The 18,051-nt window shown below is 42.2% G+C and overlaps 1 protein-coding gene across 1 annotated transcript in view; it reads left to right on the forward strand.

The window, feature by feature from the left end:
* Nucleotides 1-18,051, forward strand: part of AFF3 (ALF transcription elongation factor 3) — a 320,158-nt gene that overhangs the window by 240,818 nt on the left and 61,289 nt on the right. Inside the window, exon 9 of the mRNA XM_085054866.1 lies at nt 1,799-1,839. Coding sequence (XP_084910992.1) covers nt 1,799-1,839 — 41 coding nt within the window. The remainder of the gene's footprint in view (nt 1-1,798; nt 1,840-18,051) is intronic.

Here is an 18,051-nt window from a genome sequence, read left to right on the forward strand (position 1 = left end):
GTGAGAGTGTCAAGGTGTGGGAGCACAGGAACTTGTGTTAGCCCAGGGCATTAAAAAAGCCATTAGTCATTCTTCAGCCTAAGGTTTGGGTCTCCCCTGAACTTGCATGCAAGAAGTCAGATGAAATTGTCCTAACAAACCCCTTGAAGAGGAGAGAGGAAAAATGATGCCATCCCATGGGACTGGAGAGTGGCTGCACTCTTTAAAGCCTGTAGGCAGTGGCCTGGATGGCATGCATAGTGCTGTATGCAAAGAGCATGCAAATAGTACGGCCTACTGGAAACACTGAAAAATACTACTCACCCTATTATTTTCCTAACACTAAAAGCAATGTGTTCATGCCATGGGAACACTCCCACTGAGCTGCTGGGACCTTCCAAGCCCTTTCCACAGGTTCTCTGCCCACTGCAAAAAGTCAGCACTTTTTAGAAAAAAAGGAAAAACCCTCCTGTGAGCCATGCCACTGTGTCTTCTGAGAATCTGGTGTGTGATACACAGAAAACTACATCTCCCCAGGGAACCCCAGGAGGCACAAGTTACTCCAGAGCAGAAATCCTGCTTCCAAAATAAAATGGAAACTCTTCCCACTCCTGTCAGATCTTCAGGGATCCATTGGGGGAATCTTTTGACACCTTGCTGTGAAATACAATGTAACTGCAACCACAAGTCATGTTTTATCAAGCTTTCCATTGCAATTTGTCAGCAGCATTTTGCCAAGCCAGAAGGGTTATCTGCATGCTCTCTGGTACTGAGCAGGATGCCTGTAAGTCATCCAGCTTGTTTGGAAATAGGGATGCAGCCCCCAGCAGGCTGATAAGCCAGGAAGAGCAGTTTCAAAACATATTTACGGGTAACTGTAATGAGAAAATAAATGCTTTATATCCTTCCCCTTGACTCTCTGTACTGCTTAGCTCTGTGTCCCTCTGTGCCATGTGAGGCACAGCCTGGACAGGTGCAGCTGGGGATAGGACACTCTGGGCAGGTCCAATTGGAATGGAGGCTTTAAGGCAGATTTTCAAAACATTATGGATTTCATCTTTGCTTAGCAGCTGGTTACTGCCAAAGCCATGAATCACACCACTTGAAGTGATTGAAGGAGGGGGAAAAATAATAATAGTAAAGTGGGCAAACTAGCTCAGGGATAGGCTTGGGAGACCTGTTAAACTTGAGAGGCTGCAATTTCTATTCCCAGACCTGCTAGTTAACACAAGAAAAAGAACCATGCTTCCCCACCCCATCCAAAGAGTTGTACTAGGCAAAAACTAAACAGCAAACCAGCAAAAGGTCAATCCTGTGCCATGCAGGCAAACGTTGCCAGCAGATTAACATGGTGGTGTTCATGAAAAGTCTGCAGCAGCTCTGGCAAGCTTTGCAAAATTTATAATTCATTGCAAAAGGAACCAAATATGTGATGTTTGTTTCTGTGGAAGAATGGGAGGAGACTAATGGTAAAGGAGAAGGAGTGGGAGTGCGGAAGCAGTGAGAGGGGAAAGCAGAAAACCAAGCTCTGGCAAGTTTTCAGGGGACCTACAGAAAAAATTGTCTAAATAGAGTAGTTCAGACCTCAAATACCGTGCAGTGCTTTGACAGTCTTCTGGGTTTTGGCATTTTAAACAAAGTGTTCTTACATTTACTAGGCTGGAATGTCCATTTGACTATAGACTCTCTGCTACTTTGCTCGTACTTTAACATTTTGGACATGTGACAAAAATGTGTGTAACGCATTTTTTAAAGTGTTGATTGTGCTCGTAATTTTCAAGTCAGAATATAAAATAAACATCTCTGCCCTTTCTTCCAGCAGGCAGCACAGAGATCTGCTCTCCGCGTTCTATCTGACAGGTACATTTTGTCATTTTTATGAACTATAAATTGCTTTATGAAACGTTGAGCCCTATTTATTGTGGCATATAACTCATAATCGGATTTTGTCCCCAAAGTATCTGTGAACTGGGATGTTAAACATTTTGCATGCTTGGATTTGTCATGCATGTGTAGAGTTTATTACTGCAAAAATCACAGTCTTGTTGTATTTCATACAGAGTATGCAGAATCCCTTGTTGTGATACCAAACGAGAGATAAGAAACTTACTGGAGAAGGCATGAATGATGCAGTAAATTCTGAGCTTTAGAGTTTGCTGAGATATATCTGAGCTCATTTCTCAGCAATAAGTACTTCATTTATTCCGAGATGTTCTCTTTTGACTTTTTCCAAATCCTTTCCCTGGGAATCACTCTTCTTTTGATGAGATTCTCTGTATGTTTTATGCACAAAAACAATGTCCTTTTTTGCCCCTTAAGTTTTAAAGGATTGATAGTTCAGAGGAATTTAATTAATTTTTGCACTTCTTCTGGAACTGCAGCAGTGCTCCAGGCAGATAAGCAGGGGACCAAATCCTTAATGTTCAGGTTTTACTCAGCTGTTTTTCAAGCAAAAATCCATTAACTTCAATGGGAAACTTGTCTGAGTGAGGAATTCAGGATTTGGGCCATAGTAAATGTTATAGTTGGGCTGTAGGTCTGCACAGGTATTTACCTTAAATGACTTTTATGAAAGAGGATTGATTGAAATATAAGGTAGCTTTCTAAGACAGTCCTGATTTCTTTTCCAGTTTGGGGAAAGAGGGTAGGGAAGGGGGAGGAGACACTGTACATTTTAGTGCCTGTGAAAAAGAACTAGCAGATTTACATTTTTCCACAAATGAGGTACTGTGTCATGCAGGCTGACACAGAGTAAATTTCCCCATGCCTTGTTGGCAGCCCCCTCTGCTCCGTCTGGCCCCCAGCCCCCCGCCTCCCTGGGAATAAGCGGTAATTGACTCTGGAAGCCAGCTCAGGCCAGGATTTCTCCAGAGCAGAGCCTGTCACTTAGGCTGAATTATATGTTGTGCATGGATGAATAACATTTCTCTCTGCTCACAGGCTAAGACCGCCAAAATTATCAACCTTCCCTCCCCAAGTTTACAAACACTGTTTTGTTTAGAATTTTTTGCCCCCCTTTAAGGAAAAAAAAATCCTGAGTGAAATGGATGGGATGTGGATGAAATTGCTGGCACGGTTATACGGCACAGAAGTATTTGCTGTAACTGGAATGAATGCAGAAAGAAAGTGGAGCTGGAGTCAGCATTATGCCCCTTTCCCTGGAGGTGTGCAAGTTCACCCCCTAGGCAAAGCAGATTTTGCACTTGGCGGGGACAATACCGTGACCAAAGGAAACATGGGGATTTTTTTCACAGCATCCTCCCCCAGGCTGAATGAGGAACATTCCTGCAGGAGTGCCCCTGGAGGTAATTAACAAGCCCCAAATCCCACAGTTTGATTTCTGTCTCCCCTGGAAAGAAAAGTGGTGGTGATGGATAGATGTTCCCTACCTTGTCAAAGGTGGTGAGGGAGCAGGGTGCAGGCTGCCCTCATCTGCAGGGCAGAAGGGCCTCAGTGTTAACCCTCACACCTCAGATTTAGTATTTTTGATAAAGTATTTTCCTGTCTGCCCCTAAAAGCACACTCAGGGACTACAGCTTTCCAACCTGCTCTGCAAACATTTGGCTGCCAGGGTACTGTCCTGCCCCTGCTTCTGAAGGGGGTGTTGGGAAGGCTGGGGGTGCACCCTGGGGTTTGCCTCCCTGCCACCCATGACCTCACTGCAGCGAGCAAACAGGAGGGCAGGAAGCCAAAATCCCACACTGTGACAGCAGTTTCTGTCTTTTCTTGGCTAGAGCAAGGATGCCTATGATACTGCTGCTCATTAGTTGTGTCCCAGTAGCAACTAAGAGCTCCCAGTCACACACCAGCACTTCCCAGCACCAAGGGAGATGGCAGCTTACTATAAAGCTTTCAGTAATTTTGCCCTTTTATATATATTTTTTTTTTCCAGCAGCTCCTGTTGCAGTTCTTGCTTTCAGGTTCTATTAAAGAGGTAACAGTTAGCTAAACTAAAAGAGGAGAAAAAAAACCCAAACAAAAAATAGAGAGTTTTTAAACCTAGCCATTGATTTCTGTAGTGTATCACACTTAGTCCTGTTTTCAGAATGACACAGTAACCCCCAGCAGATTTATGTGCAAACACAAAGATTAGTGACCCAGAAGCTTGACTGAAAACAGCTTTTCTGCTTCCAGAAGACAGGTTGCTCTGCACATGCACTGACTATTTTGTCAGCAAAGATGCACTGGCCCCATTATCTTCTCATTCTCTCATGAAAAGCCCTCGGTGTTTATTCAGCACAGCTTGGTTTTAATTTTATTGTGCTCTTCAATGAAGTGGCCTAACTATACAGATCACTCAGTTTCTGGGACAGAGAAGAGCAAGAACTTAACTAGTATACCTTAATGGTATAGTGCTGGCATATTTTCAATTGTCTGACTCCCATATCCACTACCTGAATAGCTTTCAAATGAAGAAAAATGCCTGTAACTAAAATATTCAGTGTGTTCTGTTGTTATTTAACAGTAAGCAGTGTGGTTAAGCCAGGTCTTAAACCTGCTTAATCCCACTGAGCTAAATAGATTTTATTATTGACTCCCATGGTTCCAGAACTCTGACCTTAAGGCTGAAGTTAAAAGCTAATTTTTTTTGCAGTCTGTTCCACTAACCCAGAAGCACTTGCTTGCTGGATACATTTGCAATGGAGAATGTCCAGCTGTAAATTACAGCTGTTTGCAATCATACTCAAACACAACACTCATTATTATTCTTTTGTTCTTTTTAGGCTGAAAAGCCCTCCATGAGGGAGACCATACAGTACTTAATCCACACATTAAATTTACTCACAGCTCATATTCATGTGCAAGATAAGATTTTCCATGAAGTAAAGATTTACAGTGGTCCTAGGGCACTTTTATTCCCCTGGCTGCTTTTATTTCTCTGTGCTGGAGTGTGGGCCAAGTGGGTCTGCTGAAGAGTTTTGAACACTTAGAGGAAAGTGTTGTACCACTGCTGAATTTCCTCTCTGATTGTAACAAGGGTAAGACAGGTCCTTTGCTGAGTGCTTGCGTGGTACTTGGGAGACATGCTGACTACATAGCCACAGCCTGCTCTCCTTTCTGTGTACTTCTCCTGGAGGATGCAGGCAAAACCCCCCATCTCTCCCCATACAAATCTCAGTGCAGGCATGTGAGGTACAGACAGAGCTGAACCCACTCATCCCAGCAGCCACATGGCTGTGCTGGCAGGCCTGCCATTCCCAGCTGATAAGCCCTGTAAAGAGTCCCAGCTCAATAGCTTACACTCAGCGCCTGGGTGACACATATGTGTCATCCAGACCTGAGCAGTGAGGCACGGGCTATGATAAACCTTTTAGATTTACCACCTTGTGCTGCTGACAGAGTAGGCGTCTCACTACTAATATCCATTTGGCAGTGGAGACAAGCCCCATTCATGATGGCTGGTGAGCAACACAGCCTGTCTGACCTTCAGTGTGGGCAGAAGGGATAGTGCTTTGCACTTCCATGTAACCATGACTCACCCATCCATGTCTGATCAGGGTTAGGACACCCAAATGCAGACTGTCCCAGAGCTGGTTTACCCTAATGGGACTGGCCAGTAGCACTCAGGATCCTGAAGAGCAAACAAATTTTCCCCCTTCTCCACTGGAGAGTTGAAGTGTTTGGGGAGCTGAGAAGCAATGGAGCCTCACATGTGTGGGGAGAGACATTTGCAAGCAGAGTTGCTGCTGCACTGCCTCTCATGGCTGCATGCATGCATTTAGCACTCAGGTGCAAGAAAAGTCAAAAAGGTTGACCTGGGACAACCCAGTCCCTTTCCCTGATATTGTAAGCAGCACAGAATTGATGATTAGTCCAGCAGGATGTGTAGCACAGCTCTTCTTCTTCTTCAGATAAAGCCATATTGAGATACTCTATTTGTGTTAGGAGGCCTGGGGAGGCACTGCCTGTAAAATATTAAAGTAACAATAAGTGGCAATTTAGACTTTTAATAGATCACTTAAGGCAGGCAAGGCAGCTGTCCAAGCAGCCTTAAAACTTTTTGTGGAAGGAGACAAAGTTTTCTTGTTATCAAGTATCTGCCTGAGCTGTGATTATGCAAACCAGTTAAACTTGTGATACCCTGAAGAAAGTAAATAGTCCTGTGGCAGCTAGCAAAAATACTCATGTGCTTCATGTCACTCACATACTTAATATTTGTGTTGGACTGATGCTTTTGATAACACCATCTTCCTTATTCACTGTGAGAGTTCTCCACGTGAGAAGCTACATGGTCAGCTTATCAGTGAGTGACTCAGCTAACTGGCTGGCCAAAGGCTTCATGTGACAGCATTGTGCAATCAGTGACAGGCAAGGGGAAGCCTTGGCTTGGGACAGCTGCTCTGGGTCCCAGCAGAGAATGATGGAACTGAGATCACAGGCTCCACAGGAGTCAAAAAGGTTGGCTGGAGAAGAGCATACATGCACAGTGCTCACTGCCACAGAAGCAGACATGCAGCTCTCACAGTGTCAGCACATTGCTTAAACTTTCTGGATTATCTTTGAGAGGAAAAAGAGAATCCCTCTGAGAGAGAATATATGGATTTATCATTTGTGTCTTACATGAAAGCTTGGCTGTTTGGAAATGGTGGTGTCTCACAGTTGCAGCCCTCCTCCCCAGTACAGGGTAGCAAAAGGCAGCTGCTCCTTGGAATGGTCTAGAGTTTCTCAGTCCTGCTAGTTAAAGAACATGAATGTGGAAGAGAAATGATATATCTTGTATATAGGATACTTTTTCCAGTACTGGAGAATGTTGTGAATTAGTGAAAAGGGGCTTTAGAAGAAGAGCCTGTGTAGATGGCTTGGAGTGAAAAGGAATAGGTATCTCTGTAAAACTGGGACTCCATTTCCCTTTATTTAATTTGTGAGCAAGACCTGTAGCATTCTCCTGTTTGCTGCTGGATGTTTTCTCATACCTTGACTATTGCTGGTATTTACTGTAACACGAAAGACATGATGTGGATGTATTGTTGTGTGAGAAACTGAAGCACAGTTGTCCCAGGGAACTGTAACAATTTTGAGCTCTAGAAATACTGGAATTCCTTTGATGTTTAAAGAAAGAAAAAGAAAAGTTAAGATGTACTTTTTCCTTCAAGGAAGTGATAGTGTTTTGCTATCATGACAGCCAAACATTTCCCACCTCCCTATGGGCAACCTTGTGCATTTACTCCACAAAGATATCTGGGGGAAGAAAATCAGTTCTAGTTGCCAGAAACATCTGCATTTTGAAAACTATCTATGTCCTAGAAGAAAGGTCTGACTAATAATTCCTCACATATTTTCTTTGACTTCTTTGGTCTTTTAAGAAAGAGTGTGAGGATAATTACAACACGAATGTGGAAGGGAGAAAGGCAAAGTGTAGGTCTGAGGTCTTTCATATATTAGTACAGAGAAAACAGGTCCCATTGCTGGCTGGCAGCATGAAGAATATGCAAAGTGCTATTGGGAAGAAGAGTGTATATGTGTGCAGCATATGAAGTGCCTCAGCATATGATTAACCTCACTGGGTATGTAGTAAATAGTAGATAACTGTGATCAAAAAAGTATTCATGTGATTTATCAAACTGAGCAACTGTGCATTTTGCAGTGAAGCAGGAGGTCAATCCTGAAATCTAGGGCAAGTAGAGCAATAGGAAATTGCAGGGACTAAGAAGTTAATCATACTGTTGGACTGCTTCCATCTGGTTTTGAAAGACGGAGTCAGTGCAGTGCTAGCGAGGACGCTTCACGGCAACAGATCAGGAATTAATTTTTTCAGCAAATCTTCAGCTATCATTTGTGGTAACACAGGCTTATAAAAATGTAATTTAATTTCTTTGGAATAAATCACATAGGACAAGAAGTGTGAGAGTGTTTTTTCAATGCATGTTTTTGAGGCAAAAAATAAAAAGTGTGAGAGTAGGAGAAACAGTAACAATCCAAGAGGAAAAAAACATTAACAATATAAAACCTGGAAGGCATGTGCAGCCATCCAGTTAAATTGTGCACGTAATTTTCTTTGAAAAATAACTTTGCAGTTGGCAAACTTCTACATTTTTATGACCCTTGGAGGCATAATCTTGTCTAACCTGTCTGTCCATCTTCATAAGTGTGGATCAAAGGAGCACTGACTTAAAGTATTGTGGAACCAATGCTCTGAACACCACTTCCATATATCAAGAGTGCATAGCTATGGGCAGTGAGTTTGTTAATGAATTCTGTTTTCCTTATTATTGATATTACTTATGATGTGGCAATGAGATTTGAACATTATGCTCCCTTTGGGCAATAAAAGTCCCCCTAGGCAATGAACCTGTTGTAAAACAAAAGGCATTTTAACCCTGACAGTAATTCTGGTAGCTAAAAGTTGCTTTATTGGAAGAGGTAGAAGGACAGTCAGTTGATAACAGTATGCCTTTCTTACTTCAGCAGTGGGATGAAAGAACAGGGAGCCCTATACTAGGAGTGACATATTGTGCTATTTTTAGTGCTATGCTGCAGAAAGTGAAATGTTATAAATACATTTGTGTCTATTTCCTGGCAGTCTGATGAAAGAGAGATCAGGTTTACACAGCATCAAGAGCAGGAAACTGGCGGCCATGCTGTTCACACAAATCACCACTTTCATTACCACCTTATTTTAAGAAAATCTGAAAGTTCATAGTAAGCAGCAACACCTCAGCCTGGTCCAGTTACATGGCACGAGTTTGGGACTTTTGACCCCTGTGTGTTTATGATTCGCATCCTAGCTGTATCTCAGGGAGTCTCCAGAGCAGGTGCAGCAATGCAAAGGAGAAATCACAGTTCCCTTTGAGTGAGGCAGCATTCCATGCAGCAGATGGAAGGAGATCCCCCCTTCAAGCTTTAATCGTTCAGTAATCAGCCAGGCACAACAGGGTTTCCTGGCATCAACTCCCATGGATGAGGATATGCTTGCTCCAGTCGGTTTTTCCTGCCTTCCTGCAAAGGTGGTTTAGGAATCTCAGCTAAACTTCTGTGTTTGCCTTTGTCACTGGTAGGGCTATCTGCCTTCTGTCCTCTGTATTTTTTAATTTTAGGTTCAAGAGCGTTTTCTCATTGCTCTTGCTTGTGTTCTGACCCTTGCAACAATGGAGGCAAAAGGGAAAGGGGAGACTGGCTTGCTCAGAGGTGAGCAGCCAGGCTCTGCAGGAGGCCAGTCCCATGAAAAAGAGATGCTTGTGCCCAGGGTGGGCAAGGGATTCCTCAGGACAGTCTCTTCATGAGGCCCCAGTGGGGACAACACACAGTCTGTACTTTGTCTGTCCCTTTGTCCTCTGAAGGGTGATGCTACACAGGTGCAGAAATGTGTCCAGTTTCTCTGCAGGCAAAAAAATAGGATGAGTTTGTACAAAGAATCCTACATACAAAGAATGAGGTATCCTGTGATTTTTCCATGGGGATTAGTTGTGGCTGAATCAGGCCTGAAATCTCCTGCAAGGAGATCATTGTCGTGATCTGAGATACTTTGCTCCCCAGTGCAGCCCCATCCAGATGTCTCCTTCTTTTTTTTCATGACTGTCTCAATTTTGATGTAAGTTGCAGGAAAAATTTTATCTTTTCCTCTGCTCTTGGAAAATTATTGGACTCATTCCACCAGTGAGGAATGGTTCATACTGTTCTAGGTTTCTTGCATTTCAGTGAAAGGAAATGTGTGATCTTTGAACAGCCTGGGTTTTCTCCCAAAGAAAAGCTGAAGCATTTATGAAATTAAACAAAGCTCTAAGGATGGAACAGCTTTTTCCCACTTAGGTATTTCACATATGCTGGTGTGAAGGTACAGCAGCAGTCCAGTAGGGCACTACTAACTCCCCCAACACCCTCACTGGCAGCCTGATGAGCAGGGAAATTATTCAGGCTCTGGAACCACTGGAGATTTTTTGATGTAAACTGAGACCCAAAAATCTCAAATGGCTCATTTTCTAAAGTTACAAGTAGGTTTTTTTTTCTCACTCAACATTTCCAGGGAGTCTATCTGGTGACATTTTCTTTACAAATTATCAGTCCAAACACTCTCTGCTTTATTTTTCATTATTATTGCTTTCTTTTGAGGTTCTGTTTCATGGGTAAATTCAGAATTGGAGAGCTTTGTTCCAAACCGGAATGGCATGAAATTTCAAATTCCTTCTCCAAATGGAAGACCTTCTTTCTCTCAAGGACTGTATTTATAGTAGGCTGCCCTTTTTTCAATCAGAGAGGGGCCAGATCATATTATGACTGTGGGCTCTAATGGGTTTTTAATTTAGGAGTAAAATTAGGCCTGGATTGAAACTGGGTTTAAAAAGTCTAAATTCAGAAATTACATTTTTATAACCTGAAAATTATATCATTTTGAAAGGCAAAAATAAATAGAAATTACTAAAATTAAATTAAGTATTTTTCCACGGGGGATGATTTAAACATGATACATAATATCTTTAATATGGTCTGCAATCTTCCATCATTTTAGCCAAAAAGAAAGTTGTTTATTTTAAAGGTAGATATTTTATATCTAATGAAATTTACTTTGCATAGCATTTTATCTTCTGTGTGAGATTGCTATCAAGATTTTAAAAGGTTTTTTCACTCTTGACTCAGGCGCAGAACTCTTTTTCATGCTGAGGCACTGCCTCTCACCCACACATTCACACAGAAGAGAATAGGCCCTTCTCTGTGGAAATTTAGCAGCCAAATAATTCACAAATAGCTCTCACTTATTATTTACTGGTACAATCAAACATAACTGTTATAAATGAACAGTTTTTCAAATAAAAATAAAAAACTGACAAAAACAGGGGCATGAGGTTAGAGAATCCAGTGATTCTGATTTAACAGGTAAAAATCCCCCCTCGAAAAGTCATAGAGACCTGCCAAGTTAATTTCTTGTGTTACAATGATCCTTTAAGACATTTTAATATGCTTTTTTGAGGACCTGCTGTGGCCCTGGTGTCATGCATACACAGGGAGGTTTGTATCATTTCATGCTCAGGAAGGTGACGCCTGCTGGCGGGGAAGGCACTGGTTAGGAGGCAGCTAGACCCTGATTCCCAGCAGCCCTAAAGGACTTCGCTTGCCATTCCCAACTTCCTTTTCTTCCTTCCTACATATTCTTCAGAGGGAAAAGAGGAAAATCAGACATGCAGCCTCTATCACATGCATGTCCCCCTACATGGCCTCAGATCTCCATGACTTTGGCTCTCTAAGTTCCCCAAAGGGACCTTGTCCCAAAGCCTCTGTGTCAGCACATCATGGACCCTTGCTGTGTCTCTTGCCCAGGCTGCCCTTTCCCCATCCATCAAAACCACCCTGACCCCACAGGGGTACCTGGAACCCTTCCTGGCACCCCCATCTCCTACCAGTCTCCTCCAGCTGCCCCAGTCTCAGAAGCCAAGCCCTTCTGGTCTGCAGTGTCATGAGTGAAGTCCAGTGCAGGGTACCCAATCATCACCCCCTTCTGAAAGGCTGATGTGGGTGCCATCATTGGAGGGGGACAATGGAGAAACAGCTGTAGGGAGGGCCAGCCTGTTGCCTTGTTTTGCAGCCCCAGAGACACCAGCATCCTCCTCTGGCTGAGACATGGTGGGACACAGCCCAGCTGGGCAGCAGTGGGAGCTGGCACTGCCACCCACCCAGCCAGGGCTGCTCTCACCTGCAGCCACAGTGGGGTGGCCACGCCATCAGCTGGACATGGGGGGTTCTGTCTGTGCCTTAAGTCTTTGGCATTCAACTCCCCACAGTAACCATCACTCTTCCCTGCTTATAATGCCCTCAAAGACTGATTTCCTGAAGCCACTTCTTTTAAGGTCATGATGTCCCTTCTTCTAAAACTTAATAAGCTTGATACTGGCCATGTGGAGTTAGAGTGGGGTTTGTATCTTCAGTATTATTTCTTTGATAGCAAACACTAGGACAATAATTCCCACATTAAAAAGGCTCTTGGGGAGGGTTTAGGAACTCTGGCCAGGCAAAAATAGTTGCCTGAAGGAAGAGGAAAAACCTTGGAGAACTAACAGACTCTTTTTTAAAATTTTGAGACAAATGGACTTTTCAAACTTTGCCCTGAAAAGAGATCTGGTCATGACCTACTATAAATCTCATCTGGCCATTTAAAACCTCACAGTACTCTGGTTAAACAGCATTGCACCAGACAAAACCTCCAGGGCATGAGGACATTGCTGCGGTTTTTCCCTTTCAAGCTTGTATATTGTCCCCATAACATATTGCCAATGTTCACAGGACCAAATGAGACTATGGCCTTTCTTTAATGCACTCAGAGCTCTTGTGTCGAGAGCCTATGAGGTCAACAGGAAAACATGGAATGAAATCTCAGCTGAATATCGGTCTTTCCCAGGCTTCCTGGCAATTTCCAATTTCTCACTCTATTGTTTTCACTTAATAAGATAGAGCTTGTCCTGTGCTCAATTAAAAAAAACCAGAAAAAGAAAAAGAAAAAAAAGTGGTGAAAGAGCTAAGACTCAGAAAATGAGCAGTTTTGTAAAAGCCTGGCAGATTCCCAGTCTGCTGAATCTAATAAGAAGCACACTCATTTTTCCAGTTTGAAACTTTTTGGTGCAAACATCCCTAGTGAAAACACCTCCCACAGGACTTGTGGGAAGACCTACAGTGTATAGAAATATAGGAGTGTTGGTATTCCGACATGAAAACTGTAGCCTACATTTTTGAAATAATGACGTTGAAAGGTAGAGTTCTGAGAAGAACCTACTTTTGGGCTTCTCCAGCTCACCCAGATCACCCTCAGTTTCCCTTCTTCTCCTTCTGCTAGAGGGATTCACAGCACAGCACATCTCTCTGTGAAAGCTGAAGTGGAAAGCAACAACTGCAAAGTCATTTGTGCAAACTCAGAGAACAGTCTGAGAAGACAGCAAAATCTCAACACTCCTTTGAGATTATCACTTTCTAATTGATAGAGATGTACTGGTTCAAATGTACCTCTGTTTCAACTTCTCTTTTCACACCATTTTCTGTATTTGCATGTTATGTGCTTATCAAGTGCAATCAAATTTTAACCTCAGATTGCTGGTGTCTTATGAGTATAGTATAAATATACATATTTCCTAAATGATTGTAAGGGATTAAATGTTGATGAAAAGCACCAGGTTGACACCTGATTATCCAGGAGTTTTCCCTTGTGTTGCAAGCACATCTGCCCCTCTCCTAGAGCCTTGAGTTATCCCTATGCATGTTCTTTATGTGTGCAGACAAAGGGCATTGTGGAAGCAGATGGGTGCCTCAGCATTTGATGTAGTTACCTAATCTGAGCCAACACCACATTATTTTCTAAAAAATGTATTGCATAATTTTTCTTCCATTTGGTCAAAATGCAACATTAGCCATTTAACAAGAGCCATGACAAATTTCTGTCATTGTCCACTGTATGTTGCTGTCCTCTGTCTTTGTAAGGTCTCACAGATTTGTTAGGCTGGGAATTATGACAGTTTCCCTACCCAAATTATCATGGATGTTTTCATAACCAAAAGTCTGGTATCACTATGGAGCAGCAGTAAATTGTGGTAAATGTCAGTCATTTACCACACGAGCCTTTTAAATATATTACAACAAACTATGAAAACACTCTGATTAAATGAGGGAATGTATGGCAAATTAATTCCCACTGCCCCGAATGGAGAAAACATACTAGAGTCTCACAATGCACTCCTTGTCTGCTTTGGAGTCAAGCTCCACAGCAATATCATGCACCAGTGTTCATCTGCTGAACTGGGAGGTTAGCTGGAAAGGACTGGCAACCACAAACTCGGTAACTGTATGCACCTGCCAGTCACTCCTCTCGTTAATCAAGAGCTGCAAGGATGAAGAAGAGGTGAAACGTGGGTAGTCTGGCCAGTGTAGAAAGGGACATCATGGAAGGAAGGTAAAATCTGGAAGGAGAAAAGGTGAGCCTCTGTTATGAAATTCTGCACAACTTTTTTTTAAGGCCATACCATACATGAAGTAATAGATTTTCTGATACTGTTTTCAGGTTGTCATTGGCTGCAGTTTGATTGAGTCAGAGCTTAGCTTCTGTGAATATTTGGGGTGTTCAAATACACTTTCTCCACTTGTGCTGAAAAAAATAATTACCCCCAAAAGTTGCACTTTTTTTTTTTTCAGAAGTGACACCCAACTCACATGGCCATGATGATTCTAAAATTACCAACATATGTGTCCAAAGCTAAGATGTAAAGAGGGTTTGCTTAGTTCGGAAGTGATTGCCAGAGAGGTTTGTCTTGCACCTGGTGAAGAGCTTGTTAAAGGCAGTAGTGCAACCTTGAGATTTTCTTAATTTCTTCCTGAGACATACTTTAATATCTTTGTTTTAATCTTCATTTCATCTTGTCAGGGGTGGAGTTATTTATTTGATTGCAGGGCCACATGCATGGGAATTATGTTGTTTAAGTTACATACATCTTCAGTTGATGTGACTCATGTTACAATTGAAACAAATAAGCCAGCCCTGTATACTAAAAATAAGCAAACAAATGTAAAACACATCACCATATTAGCAGAACCACAACACACTGATTAACGGTGGACAACATAGTCATCAAATCAAGGTCACAATCAAGACCTGAACCAATGAATCAGAGCACTGAGTTTTCAAACAGACACATTCAATGCAGAAGGTAAACAGCTTTATATTATAAGCTTGACATGAGATGGAACTATATCCAGTTAGTTTTGCATCAGGAAATGCTGAAGATAAGCCAGTTCAAGTTTCAACCAAGCTCCTCACAAATGTTCAAGTCAACACAAAGCATTGAGTGTAGAATTTCTTTCTCATGTCATAGAGTTATCATGTATGATTATTCTTCTGCTCTTATTCTCTCCTGGCCATCAAACTCAAGTCAGAGGTCACTCTGAAAATCACATGCTCTTGCAGCTTTTAAATAATTGATGTAACATTTATGAAAATACTTCTTGCATAATTACTAGATAAGAATTATGAATAACTTTTGGAATATTTCACCAGCAGTAAATGATGGATTTAAGAATCTGGCATTTGCTGCTAGACCAGCAAGCAATTAATATGGACCTTTTCACATTTTTCCCTTTTTTGCCAAACAGCTATGCATGCAAGCATATGTGAAATAAAGAGGGATCCTTCCCTTAAAGGAAAAGAAAGTGTTTGGCCTTGCCCTTTCTTCCTAAGGATCTTTATTTCACATGGTTGCTGGCTGCCAGCACTAAACAGCAGAAGCTTTGGCCAGAATAATGACAGACCTTACTACTGATATCTCCTGCTTGGTGATCCCAAGAGGTGGCAATGCTTCTCATAGATGCATCCTTTTTCCTGCTTACTTCACTGCACAGATGGAACCTGGTTTCCTGGATGCAGATCACTGCTGAGTATACCCATGGGCTTGCAGGCAGGAACTACAGGCTGAGGTGTGACACACCAGCCTCCTGCATGGTGTGTGTCCCAGCAAGTAATGACAACCTTTCCCTGCAGTGAAAGCACTTAAAAACTACACTCAGCAGGTGCCACCTCCTCAGGACAAGCTAATAACCTCATCAGCACATTGTGTCTCCATGCCTTTTCTAATAATAATCACTTCTTTACCCTAAGTTAGGAAGCTAATACGAATCAGTTCACAGCTTGCCCTGGTGACTTTTAATCTAAGACCACAGCTGGCCTTTGTGCTTTTCATCAGATGAATTCCAATAATCATTAAACAAAGTTTTCTCAGTTTTACTTCAAGTCTGGGCCAACGTATCTTGCAGCCCTTAGTCCTGTGCCACACTGGTAAAATCCAGCCATTCTGTAAAATCAGTGATGGCAACATGAATAATTAGTGTCTGTATTTGTACAGCATCAGACTTACAGTTATTTTCCAGTTGTCTATACTGCTTTTCTTTGTATCTAGTCTAGCCCTAGAGGGTGCAGAGAAGTCTGCAAAGTTTTAGTCTATGAGATCATCCCAGTAATTTCTTACTGCAGGGACTGTCTGTCTAACTTTGGTTCCCCATGTTAAGTAATTGTGATATTGTTTCTTTAAAACCCTTGACAACAAAAATCAAAACAACTGTAAATAATCCACAGACATATGGAATTGTTTTGAGAAAGAAAGCAAATTGCTGAGGCTCCTTAAAAATGGAAATCTACCAAGGAAACCCCAGCAGTCTCTTTGACAGTCTGCTCTAAAACTTTTCACTTGCTTTGATGTTGTTTGTAATTTATGCTCCTCAGAGGCTTTTAGATGAAGGAAATCATCTGTTTTAATAATGCGAAACCTTCTTCTGACTACTCAAGATGGGAATTCCTGCTCTGTTTCCTGTGCCTCTCTGTCAGGGCCAAAAGGGGAAGGAGGGCTTAAAAATTGCATGGCTGTTAGTGATCAGAGCTGTGGCATCACCTACCATTTCAAAATGTCTACCCAAACATTACTTATCTCTCACTAATGAAGTAACATGTTAAGGAAAGCTGTCTTTTTTAGCTCATTCTCCACAGTGGTGTTATTTCACTGTATTAGTTATTCATAACGATAGGTTATGTGGTAACAAGTATAGGACAAAAGCAATTATTGAAATAGTCCCTTTAATTCAAAATTATTTTAATTACTAGTGATACCTGTCCTTTTTTTTCCCCCTCATTTCTGTGCTAAGTCTCTTCATAATTCAAAAATTGCCACTAGGCTATCACCTCTGGTAATTGCCATTCTCTGAGCTGAGTGAACAAAGGAAAAATTAAACTGGAGTGTGTCAGGGAAGCAGAATAGGAAATATATGTTCCTGCAGGAAAGCTACTCTCTTCCTAATTACCCTGCAATTGCCAGGTTCAAAATGTAATTTATGAGCAGCATAGATAGAATGGCCACATTAGTCCATTATTTCATGACGATCTTTTCTACTCCTGATTTCAGAAAGGGGATTTTGCAGTTGTCAGTGCGCTGGTATTGTCAGCAGCTGCTCTGGGCAGTGATGCTAGACAACTGCACTTGAGAGATACTCCCAAAAAAATATAAAGCAGTCTCCTAACACCACAGTTTTAAATAAGAGAGATGCTGTAAAATACAGCTCAATAAATAAATCATAACCTGATGGGCTACCTCAGACACTGCTGATCACATTCAGAAACAGATCCAGAAATGTTTGAAGGAGAGGGAGGTTTTCCAGCCTGTGGCTGCTGCTGTTGCACATTCCACCTGCTGTAAAACACACCAAATGCAGCAAATGAACCTAATAAACACCCCCTGAGTCCATTTTACTCTGACAAGCATGGAGTAGCCTGCAAAAGGATGGACTAGTGGGTAAAGCTGCCAACACGTGACATGCAGCTGACACTTTTCAGCTGTAGTTTTGGTGCCTGAGGCCAAGTCTACATTTCAGTCAAGTTGGGGCAGTGACTTAGGACTCATCTGAGTGAGCTTTAAACACAAAACAGGGGGATACTCATGGCCAGATGGACCTCAGGAACCATTAACTGTCCACATAGTTATCACATTATCACATTAGTTAGCACTATAGTTTGTGGTACTTGAGCTAGTCCCAACAGGGTCACAGACTGACTGAGGCCAGAAGACATCTCTGGGGATCATCCAGTCCAACCCCCACTCACAGCAGGATCAGCTAAAACAATTGCTCAGAGCGACAGCTGGGTCTTGAATATCTCATAGGATGGAGACTCCACAGCCTCTGTGCAACCTGTTCAAGAGTTTGACCATCCCCACAGCAAAAAAAAAAAAAAAAAAAAGAAAAATTGTATTTAAATGGAACTTCCTGTATTTCAATTTGTGTTCTTTGCTTCTTGTCCTGTCACTGGTCACCACTGTGACAGAGCCTGGCTCTGTCTTCTTCACTTCCTCCTATCAGGTATTTATCCCTCCCAATAATCTCAGCCTCCTCATGTGAAAGAAGTTCCAATCCCTTAATCATCCTCATTGCACTTTGCTGGTCTCCATGTCTCTTCCACACTGCAGAGCCCAGATATGGATCCAGGGGGAGTCAAGGGGAAGGCAAAAAAGTAGAAGAGGAAAGGCTAAGTGGAAAGGCAAAGAGGAAAACTATCTTGCTGATTCTGGATGTGACATGCAAACCTCTGAGTCAACTGACTGAGAGTTCATTGCCTCCCAGCGGTACACA

Source organism: Lichenostomus cassidix, chromosome 1, assembly GCF_008360975.1.
Source record: "Lichenostomus cassidix isolate B80296 chromosome 1, HeHo_3.0, whole genome shotgun sequence".
Taxonomy (NCBI): Eukaryota; Metazoa; Chordata; class Aves; order Passeriformes; family Meliphagidae; genus Lichenostomus; species Lichenostomus cassidix.